Here is a 12,184-nt window from a genome sequence, read left to right as displayed (position 1 = left end):
TTAAATCTCATAAAGTTTGACTTTAGTGGTCCATCCCTGATGGGAAGGCTCAGTGTGTGGAATACTGTCGGGGGAGCACCTGTCATGGCACTTGGATTCTGGAAATTTCACCCTTCGACTCCTTTATTTTGACGACCTTCACTTGAGTCATCTATATGAACTTTCTCTTGAAGCACTGCACTTGTGTATATATACCGTATTTTCCGGCGTATAAGACGACCTTTTACAGTTAAAAAAACTGAGCAAAAAGGAGGGGTCATCTTATACGCTGGGTCAGCTGCTGGGATGCCTTCTGGATGTCCGGTAATACTGTATGTAGCTTCGGCTACATACAGTATATACCACTGAACCAATCCCAGTGAGCGATGTATTCAAATGAATACAGAGCCTGCTCGGATTGGAGTAGCAATCTCTGCCAATCCGAGCAGGCTACACACAGTAGCCTGCTCCGATTGGCTTTGAGAGTGAGGCGCGGGCTGATGATGTAACAGCCTCCGCCAATCCCAGCAGGCTTTGCATTCATTAATAGAATACATTGCTCGCCGTGATTGGCTCCAGCACCAGCAAGAAGGAAGAAGGAAATGGCTCCAGCAAGAACGAAGAAGAGGGATATGAAGCGTCGGAAGCCTCGGAATGGGGGGTCGTCTTAAACGGTGAGTACGGGCAAAACATTTTAAAAACCTGCACAGTTAGGGGGTCGTCTTATACGCCGGCAAATACGGTATATAAATCTGTAACCATGTATTGCCAGGGAATTGTGTCAGCTGCTTTTCTATAGTTATTTTTTTGTACAGTCATCATAAGCATGGGTTATTGATAATAACTTTAGATATTAACTCTAAGCCCTTGTACACATGGTCAGAGATTCCGACGGAATGTTTCCTATCGGAGCGTTTTGTCGGATATACCGACTGTGTGTGGTCTCCATCGGACTGTTTCCATCGGAATATCCGACGGACCAACTTTTCCAACTTGCCGGAAATATTTTCCGACAACATGCTCCTATCATGTGTAGCCTGCTCCGACGGACAAAGTGCCACGCATGCTCAGATCAAATTCCTAGACCAAAGCTATTGGCTACTAGCCTGAACGTAGTCCCGTCGTAACGAAATAACGTCATCACGTTATGTACAATCGGATTTTCCGACAACTTTGTCCGACCGTGTGTATGCAACAGTTTCGGAAATATTCCGTCAGACAAAATCCGTCGCACAAAATCCAATGGATTTGGTTGTCAGAATGTCCGACCGTGTGTACAGGGGCTTAAAGGTTGTTAGAAAAGGTTGTTTAAAAAGGTTGTTTTACTACTATTTGAGTGGCCAATTGCTTTTTTAACCACTTCGCATCCAGGCCAATTCTGACATTTCTCTCCTACATGTAAAATTCCTAATTTTTTTTGCTAGAAAATTACATAGAACCCCCAAACATTATATATGTTTTTTTAGCAAAGACCCTAGAGAATACAATGGCGCTCGTTGCAACTTTTTATCTCGCACGGTATTTGCGCAGCAATTTTTCGAACACTTTTTTTCAGAAAAAAAACTGTTTCATGCTTAAAAAAAAAAAAATAAGCAGTAAAGTTAGCCCAATCTTTTTGCATAATGTGAAAGAGGATGATAATCCGAGTAAATAGATACCCAACATGTCACGCTTCAAAATTGCACGCGCTCGTGGAATGGCGCCAAACTTTGGTATTTAAAAATCCCCATAGGTGACACTTTAAATTTTTTTACTGGTTACATATTTTGGGTTACAGAGGAGGTCTAGGGCTAGAATTATTGCTCTCACTCTAACGTTCGCGCCGATACCTCACATGTGTGGTTTGAACACCGTTTTCATATGTGGGCATGACTTACGCATGCGTTCGCTTCTGGACAGGGGCGCTTTAAAAAAAATTTTTTATTATTGTTAATTTTATTTTTATTGTTTTAGTTTTACACTTAAAAAAATAAAAAAATTAATTGATGACTTTTATTCCTATTACAAGGAATGTAAACATCCCTTGTAATAGGAATATGGCACGATCGGACATATTTACAGTGAGATATGGGGGGGGGTCAATAAGACCCCACATCTCACCTCTAGGCTGGGAAGAATAATAATAAAAAAAAAACGATCCTGGCTTCCTAGCCAGATCGGCGCCGTTAATTTAAATACAGAGGCCGGGCGTGACGTCATAACATCGCACCCGGCCTCCGAACGACCATAGAGACTCCGGGGACGATCTGGTTCCCCCAGAAATCTCTATGATCACATGCTGGGGCCGGCGGATCCTGTGACCGACTCACCGATGGAAACGGTGAGTCGGTACAAGCCCCGGAGGGCGGCGGAAGGGGGGGGGGTCCCCTCCCGCCGCCCGTAAGAATGATCAAGCGGTGGAACAGCCACTATGATTGTTCTTATGGTGCAGGGAATCACCGGCTGAAAACGCCAATATCTGAATGATGTCTGTGGCCTCAGGCATCATTTAGACATAACCACTGAAAGCCCATGACGTCATATGACGTAGTGTGGGCACCAAGTGGTTAAACAAGTCTAACTTATTGCACTTAAATATAGATGGTTCAAATCTCAACCGGTTCAGCAGGGAACCGTCTATGGGCAGGCTGATCAATCAACTTTGGTTACAACCAGTACAACCAGCCCCTAGCTGTGTTCTCCAGGCAGCGACGTCTCCCTGTGCCCCCCCCCCACTGGAAGAACACAATAGCTCCGCGGGAGGAATTGGGGGAATTGGCCATATCTGGATATGGTTGGGCCACATCTGGAGTACTCTGTCCAGTTCTGGTCACCAGTCCTCAGAAGGGATGTGCTGGAACTAGAGAGAGTCCAAAGAAGGGCAAAAAAACTAATAAAGGGACCGGACACCCTAAATTACAAGAAACGACTGCAAGCACTAAATGTATTCTCGCTGGAGAAGCAACACTTAAGAGGAGATATGATAGTGATCTACAAATATCTCAATGGGGATCCCAGCACAGGAAAAAATGATTCTCAGCAGGTGGAAGAGGACACAGGACCACACAATGAGACTGGAAGGTGGCGGCTGCGGGGAGTATGGATATTTTGACTGCTGAGGCGCAATGGGCCTAGGTACGGGGGGTGCACTATGATGTAAGGCGGAGGGTGCACTATAATGTAAGGCAGGGGGGTGCACTATGATATAAGGCAGGAGGGTTCACTATGATATAAGGCAGGGGGTGCACTATGATGTAAGGCGGGGGAGTGCACTATAATGTAAGGCAGGGGGTGCACTACGATATAAGGCAGGAGGGTTCACTATGATGTAAGGCAGGGGGGTGCACTATGATGTAAAGCAGGGGGTGCACTATGATGTAAAGCAGGGGTGCACTATGATGTAAAGCAGGGGTGCACTATGATGTAAGGCAGGGGGGGTGCACTATGATGTAAGGCAGGGGGGTGCACTATGATGTAAGGCAGGGGGGTGCACTATGATGTAAAGCAGGGGTGCACTATGATGTAAGGCAGGGGGTGCACTATGATGTAAGGCAGGGGGGTGCACTATGATGTAAGGCAGGGGGTGCACTATGATATAAGGTAGGGGGGTGCACTATGATGTAAGGTAGGGGGGTGCACTATGACGTAAGGCAGGGGGGTGCACTATGATGTAAGGCGGGGTGCACTATGATGTAAGGCAGGGTGGGGGACATTTTACTTCTGATGGTGAGGGGCACTTAACATCTAATGTAAGGAGGGGTGGAGTGCTCTGGATATATAATATTACTGATACAACCGGCCCTTTGAGGGCAACCATGATGATGATGAAGGCCTACAATGAAATTGAGTTTAACACCACTGATCTAACCCCCTTCCTTTCCACCTCCTGATCCCCAAATCCCAATGATGACTTAAGTCTTAACCTTTCTAACCCCCAAAGACAAAACTTTCATCTGAACTATTGGGCTGATATTATATTTGTTTTTGTAGAGGTAGTTCAATGCTGTCTCATATTTCTGACTCAGTTATGGTCCAGTAGATTCAGTCTTTAGACATTTGTCTGATGTACTTAGTGGCTAAGTGGTTAGTGCTTCTACCAATGCCGGTTCAAATCCCAACCACGGCACTACCAGTCTAGAGATATTCTCCCTGTGCCTGTGTGGGTTTCCTCCCACACTCCAGAGACACGCTGGTAGGAAAATCGGCCCTAGTATGTGTATGTATGCAAGCTCGGGACCTGAGATTGTTTGTAGATATATGCAATTGGTTTCGTCCAAATTGAAATTTTGAAAAATTTTTGTTTTTCGGATATTCAGATGTATTCGAAATTTCCAAAATTACAATAGTACCGAATTTCAACAAATCCGAAATCACAAAAATAAAAAAAACGGACAGAATTCGAATCGGTTCACAAAGTTTTCAAATCAATTTCAATAGTTTGACAAATTAATTTTGAATAATTTTCAAATTCAAATAGTTTTCAAATTCAAATCGTTTTCAAATTCAAATAGTTTTCAAATTTAAATAGTTTTCAAATTCAAATAGTTTTCAAATTTAAATAGTTTTCAAATTCAAATAGTTTTCAAATTCAAATTCAATTCCGAGTTTTCAATTTCGAATATTTTTCAAATTCAAAATCATTTTCCAATTTCCAAAGAGAATAAAATAGAATAGAAAATAAAGAAACAGGATTAAAAAAATTAAATAGAAAAGAATAAAACAGAAAATAAAAAAATATAAATTAATAGAATAAAAAAAATAATTGAATAAAATAAAAAGAATATAACCATCCCCTTGAAATTTGACTTTCAAATAGAATAAATTCAAATTTAAAATGCATAAGTCTAGAAAAGAATAAAAAAAGAATAGAATAGAAAAAAAATAAAATAAACTATAATAGAATAGAAAAGAATATCATTATAAAAACAATAGAATCAAATAGAACAAATATAACTATTTCCCACAATTCATATATAAACAATTAAAATTGAAATAGAATAGAAAATAATAGATTAGAATAGGAAGATGGTTATATTCCTTCTGTTCTATTCTGTTGTTGTTTTTTCTTCACTATTCACTGTTCAGTTATTTTCTATTTTATTCAAATCTATTTGTTTCAATTCTATTTAAATTCAAATTTCTATTCTATTTTTTATGTTATATGAATGATATTCTTTCTACTCTATTCTTTTATGTTCAAATATCAGAAGATGGTTATATCCTTGCTAATTTATGCTATTATTTTTTTTTATCCTATCCTATTTGTTTCTATTCCATTCTGTTCTTTTTTTTTTTTTTACTATTCTATTTTGTTCTGTTTTACTCTATTATATTCTATTCTTTTATTTTCTGTTATATTTTTTTATTCTATTCTATGTTTTTTTTATATTCCTTTCCTTTATTTCCTATTCTATTTTATCCTCTTTGGAAATTGCTAAGTAATGCGAAATTTTAAAACTTTTCGAAATCGGAAACTAATTTAAAGATGATTCGAAAAAACGATTCAAATAGATTCAAATTTGAATTCTGAAAAAAATCTAATTTGATTTGAATGTGAATAATCAAAACAAATTCCGAAAGCGAATTAAACAGGTTAAATGAATTTAACTAAATTAATTTATGTAAATAACGAATCAAAACAATTTTTTTTTTGCAGGTCTAACTGCTTGGGAGTCGGGACTGAGGTGAATGTATAATATATACATAAAGTTCTGCATAAATTCTCAGTGCTTTATAAATACCTGGAATAATAAAGGATTGTGGCGGGAGTGCTCCCTACCAGGGTTTCCATGTCATAGTCACTGATTGGTCACTGATTGGTCACTGATTGGTCACTGATTGGTGTAGGTCCTATTCTATTTTATCATTATAAAGAATCAGTGATATGCAGGAGACCCACAACCATCTCCTAGTCCTCTGTCCTCTTGGAATAATCTCTGTTCTAGAAGCAGCTTTGATATTATGGGGGCTTATTAACATTAAGCGGAAGAAAACCATCGAGAATAAAAATAAATTAAGTATCCAATCACAAGTTTACCTGATCTCCTAATTGGTCCAATTGTCAGAGCAACATTAAAACTGTACGGGATTCCAGGTCCATCGCAGGCGCACTAGAAAGAGACAAGGCCATTAAGAAAACAGGGAGGAACGGCACGGGTTCAATCGGTATAAGATCTTCTCTATGAAGTCATCACATCATTCACAGAGCTAATCTGATGAGCTGACTAAACGGAGCTCAGGTCCCACCTTATCACTTTCCTCCATGAAGAAAATCAATGGTGAGGTTTGGGGTTGAGGAACTCAAACGTCCTCTACAGAGCCCTGACCTCAACCCTACTGAACACTAGACATGCGCACACTGAAATTATTCGTTTCGGAATTGCGTTTTCATCTGAAAAATACATTTATTTTGTCACTCCCGAAATTTGCTTTTAACTATTTTGTTTTGTTAAAAAAATGCATTCGTCCGAAAATCCGAAATAATTAAGGTGGAATCTGTCATTGAAGGCTTATGTTGTCTGTCGAATGTTATAAGAAGATTCGACGGAGCAGCTAAACTGTACGACGCCGCAATCGTACATTTCCGGTCGAATGTTCCGCCTACAAGCTATAGTAGAATTCTAATGTTGTATGACACTAGTAATAATTATATTTATTCATTATTATTACTAGTCAACCAACATTAGAATTCTTCTATAGCCTATGGGTGGAGCATTTCACCATAAATGTCCGCTCACGGTGACTGCTTCATCGAATCTTCATGTCGAATCTTTTCTCTCTATGTCGAATAATCTTGGACTAATAGAGTTAGGTTAGGCACATTCAACCTTTTTTTTGCTATTGTCTCTATAATGTTGAATCTTTTCTCTCTATGTCGAATCTTTTCTCTCTATGTAGAATAATCTTGGACTAATAGAGGTAAGGTTAGGCACATTCGACCCCAGGTTCTATGGACACAGATCGCTATTGTCAGCGTCATGTCGAATCTCCTAGCTATATCTAACTGTTGTCGCAACAAAAATGAAAATAAAGCATTTGTTTATGTCGGATCTTTCGGTTTTCAGATTCTGCAGGTTCGTTATCGTTTGTTAAAATGATAACGAAAATACCCGAAATTCAGACAAAAATGCATTTGGACGAAAACGAATGCACATGTCTACTGGACACCTTTGGGATCAATTGGAATGCCAATTGGAGAGCCAGTTTTTCTCCTCCAACATCAGTACCTGACCTCACAACTTGGAACAAACTCCCATAGACACCCCCAGATGATGGGGTTTAGGTGTCTCCAGTGAAGGGGCCTGTTAATACTCCATCATCCAAAGATATTGTAGAAAATTGTTCTTCCAACCTTATGATAACAGATTGATGAAGACCCTTTTCTGTTCCAGCATGACTGTCAGACCCTGTGTATAAAGCCAGCTCCATAAAGGCATGGTTTGACCAGTTTGGTGTGGAGGAACTCAAGTGTCCTGTGCATAGCCCTGACCTCAACCCCACTGAACACCTTTGGGATGAATTGGGACACTGGTTGTGAACAAAGAAGCGGTCCTTGACGTGATGGATGGTGTGTCTGAGGGACCCCCCGTAATAGAGTCGGAATAAGTGACAGTAGATCTCCTATTGCAGTTACACTATAAATAGAGGATTTTGATTTGAATCCTAAACCTATTGACACTGCGAGATCTTTTTCATGACTGAAAGCTGGAAAGTACTAATGGACAATGGAGTGATACCTGCTACATATATGTATCATACAATTTATTGCAAGATAATAGATTTTTTGTTTTTTGTTATTTTCATTTTTATAGTAATCATGTCTTCGTTCATGTCTGTTTCTACAATCATCATGTCTAGAAGATTTTTTTTATAGAATCTACATGCTATATGTACAATAAATTTAGAATTTGAATCAAATCCTAGTGTCTCTGACAATTTAAAGTTGCAATTCTATTTCTTGGAGGAGGGCGGGGGGTACAAAAAATCTTCTACATATATATAGGGATGTGGCAAACTCACTATACTCTCTGACATGGTGAAAATCTATATTTATCTGGTTGTGAGCAAGGTCTTCTCATCCAACATCAGTAGCTGACCTCATAATGGGCAAAAATGTCCACAGAACAATCCTGTAGGAAGCCTTCCCCGAAGAGTGGAGGATGGTATACCTGCAGCCGCAACAGACACTACAAAGCACCAATATCATATTAAAACACAAACTGTGGTTCCCACCACCAAGAGATCCAACACTACCGGTCCCTATTCCCCCAAGACTCGTTTTCCATTTAAGGTCCAACACTAATAAATGGATAATTGGGATGGGTTGTTTCCAAGACTTCCCATTCCCAGATGGTGTTTCTCACCTACCATCACATTCCCAACCCTACTGAAGACCTTCAATTCAAATGCTGATGGCAAACCAGGTCTTCTCATCCAAAATCGGTAGCAATTAATGGACACAAAATCTGGCAGACACCCTCCAAAATGTATATGATTTATTTTTTTTCCTAAATCTGAACACTTAAGCCTTGTACACACGGTCGGAAAATCCGTCGGAATGCGTCTTATCGGACCGTGTCGTCGGATAATCCGACTGTGTGTGATATGCATCGGACTGATTCCGTCCGAATCTCCGTCGGACCCAATTTTCCAACATGTTGGAAATATTTTCCGACCAACTGGTTTGATCGGACATACTCCGATCATGTGTAGAGAATTTTGATCGGACCAAGTGCCACGCATGCTCAGATCAAATTCCTACATCAAAGCTATTGGCTACTAGTCCCATCGTAACAAAGTTACGTCATCACGTTCTGAATGATCGGATTTTTCGACAACGTAGTCCGACCGTGTGTATGCAACAGTTTCGGACAAGATCCGACGGGCAAAATCCGACGGACAAAATCCGACGGATTTGGTTGTCAGAATGTCCGACCGTGTGTACAGGGGCTTAGGCCTTGTACACACGATTGGATTTTCCCACAACAAAACTGTGGATTTTTGAAGGGCGTTGGCTCCAACTTGTCTTGCATAGACACGGCCACACAAATGTTGGCCAACAATTATGAACTTAGTGACATACAAGACGTACCTGATATCTCCATTACGAACGCTAGTTTTAGAAGGGCGAGCGCTTCCAGCTCGTCCTTTTTTCCGAGCATGTGTGTCCGACAGACTCGTGTACACGCGATCGGAAAATCCGACAAACAAACATTTGTTGGTGGAAAATTTGAGAACCTGCTAGCCAACATTTGTTGGAGCAAAGTTCGATGGAGCGTACACATGGTCGGGCTTTCTGCCAACAAGCAACACATCCAACATTTGTTGTCTGAAAATCTGATCGTGTGTACGAGGCATAAGGATTGTGTGATCGCCTGAACTGTGTGTTTCTCAGAAGATCCACAGGACATAAAAATATCATAAAATAATGTAAAGGCGCACCTATAGTAAGCATTGAGCCTGTTTATACCCCTTGGCTTGAAATTAATCCTTTTATTATTGCATAGAATTTTCTGTGTCCAAGTCGTGAATATTAAATGGTAAAATATTTTATTTTTTTATTTTTTTGTTTTGTATTTTTTTATTGCTGATCCAAACTAAGGCTCGGTTCACACAGTAGGTGGCGCGACTTGCAGCGCCGTGACCTCAGCGGCAACTTGCAAAACGACTTCTGTATAGAAGTCAATGCAAGTCGCCCGAAGTCGCCGCAAAAGTAGTACAGGAACCTTTTTTCTAAGTCGGAGCGTCTTGAGTCGCTCCTATTAGAACGGTTCCGTAGTACAGAACGGGGCGGGACTTGTCAGGCGGCGAAGTCGCCTGGACAAGTCGCCCCTGTGTGAACTGAGCCTAAAGTTGGTTGTTTTCTGAAACCTCCAGCACTGAACTGGCTACCCAGTCCAATAATGGAGATCACACAAACAACCAACTTGTGATCACCATTTTCATTGGAAGTCCCAATGAAAATACCAACATTGATGAGCTCATTGAATCCCAGATCAGACAAGATAGTCAACTTCTGATATTTTGATCCTGTAGTATTCTGGGTATTCATAGAGTGTGTTGCCCACCTGCTTACATTGTGTGACAATGTTTGGGAGATTCAATGATTAGCAAACCGGTCATGTTTCTGATTCATCCATCACCAATAATCAATAAACTCTTAATTTAAAGAACTGTCTAACGATTGAAACTCGAATGCCCCATACAGGCGGTCGGAAATTCTGATGGAAAAAATCTGATCGGATTATGTTGTCGGAAAATTCGATCGTGTGCGGGCTCTATCGGACTTTTTCTGTCGGAATTTCCGAAGGAAAACATTTGAGAGCTGGATCTAAAATTTTCCGACAACAAAATACGATCAGACTTTTTCCGATCATGTGTAGAGAATTCAAAGTGGCACGCATTCTCAGGAAAAAATTTGGAGACGAAAGCCATTGGCTACTGGCCTCTACGTAGTCCCGTCGTACTTGATTTACGTCACCTCGTTCCGAAATAATCAGATTTTTCCGGACAACTTTGTGCGACCGTGTGTATGCAAGACAAGTTTCAGCCAAAATCTGTCGAAAAAAAAAATCAGATGGATTCTGTGGTCGGAATGTCCGACCGTCTGTATGGGGCATAATGTCTCGTACACGCGATCGGACTTTCCGACAACAAAACCGTGGAATTTTGTTCGAAGGTTGTTGGCTCCAACTTGTCTTGCATACACACGGTCACACAAATGTTGGCCAACAATTCCGAACGTAGTGAGTGTACAAGATGTACGTGATATCTCCATTACGAATGCTAGTTTTACAAGCGCTTCCGGCTCATCCTTGATTCCGAGCATGCGTGGACTTTTGTTCCGACGGACTTGTGTAACACGCCATCGGAAAGTCCTACAACAAACATTTGTTGGCGGAAAATTTGAAAACCTGCTAGCCAACGTTTTGTTGGCGGAAAGTCCGAACAACAAATGTTCGAAGGAGCGTACACACAGTCGGACTTTCCGGCAACAAGCTCACATCCAACATTTGTTGTTGGAGAATCCGATCGCGGCATTACAGATTGAATGCACTTAGGCTGGGTTCACACCATTACAAATTGGATGCAAGTTCCCCTCATTCAATTCACAATGGCAGGAGATTTTGACCGGATCTCTCACATCTCCACTGCGGTTCCGGTGTGAATTTACACAGGAGCCCTGTGCGTCTTTTGGTCTGTTATAGGTCCGAATTCAGCCATAAATTTGGGCTGAAATCAGACCTGAAACAGTGTACCGGATGGGAGCCGAATGTGGCGATAGTGTGAACCCAGCCTCAGACAATAAAAGCCACCACTCTGGAGGAGAGGCCATCATTTTGAGCGTATGTCTCATTGTTGCACTTTTGGAGGTGTAATTGATGCTCTAACCCTCTTTCTACAGCTCGAAATCCTACTTACCTGGCTATAGGGTACAGTACTGATGTCACACACGCTCATAGCACAATGTACATATGCTCTGTTGTTGTTTCTAACATACTTGAACAGACTCACAGAAAACCGCCCTTTATTGGAAGAACCGCTCTCTTTGAGAATTAAAATTGAATATTCCAACTTAGAACAACTAAAGAAAATAAAAGTGAGAAAAAAAAAAGATATTTTACTGATAATCATTTCATACACATTGTACTAAAATACTTTATTCAGGAAATGAACAATGTAAATTATGGTTCATATGTAAAGGGAAAGGCCAAACAGATCGGGTACTATAGCTTTGGATGGACACAGGTGGGTTGGATGGACACAGGTGGGTTGGATGGACACAGGTGGGTTGGATGGACACAGGTGGGTTGGGTGGACACAGGTGGGTTGGATGGACACAGGTGGGTTGGATGGACACAGGTGGGTTGAACCATCCAGCAGCTTCTCCGGTCTCTGGACACTGGTAGAGAGATCTCTACACCCATGTTTCCAATATGTGTCTCCTTTTTCATCTACTTTGGGAATCCCAGTCTGCTGACCATGTTTTTACGGGAGTAAACCAAGGTTGGTTTACAGATCCCTCATCTACCGCTACTGGTCATGGAGAAGGAAATGTCGGGTGGCAGTAGATGGCAGGGACATGCAGTCAGGGGAGGCAAAAAAAAAAAAGGATCAAGCTTTGAGGGTCGTAGCTCGGCGACCCCAAATTTGTGTAGCTGAAGTCCTACCCCACCACTTTGGCTCCTACGACCTATGGTTCCGCAGATACGGGACTCCTTGCACA

The 12,184-nt window shown here is 41.0% G+C and overlaps 1 protein-coding gene across 4 annotated transcripts in view; it reads right to left on the bottom strand.

Moving 5' to 3' along the window:
• Positions 1 to 12,184, bottom strand: part of LOC144000340 (pancreatic secretory granule membrane major glycoprotein GP2-like) — a 55,172-nt gene that overhangs the window by 20,811 nt on the left and 22,177 nt on the right. For all 4 annotated transcript variants that reach the window (XM_077494128.1, XM_077494131.1, XM_077494129.1 and 1 more), the window contains exons 6-7: positions 11,380 to 11,542; positions 5,996 to 6,068 (exon numbers count right to left, since the gene is read on the bottom strand). In XM_077494128.1, coding sequence (XP_077350254.1) covers positions 5,996 to 6,068; positions 11,380 to 11,542 — 236 coding nt within the window. The remainder of the gene's footprint in view (positions 1 to 5,995; positions 6,069 to 11,379; positions 11,543 to 12,184) is intronic.

Source organism: Lithobates pipiens, unplaced genomic scaffold, assembly GCF_037356315.1.
Source record: "Lithobates pipiens isolate NorthernLeopardFrog02 unplaced genomic scaffold, aLitPip1_a1.2 Scaffold_22, whole genome shotgun sequence".
NCBI lineage: Eukaryota > Metazoa > Chordata > Amphibia > Anura > Ranidae > Lithobates > Lithobates pipiens.
The sequence above is the reverse complement of the archived record's forward strand: the minus strand, read 5'-3'. Positions and strand labels throughout refer to the sequence as shown.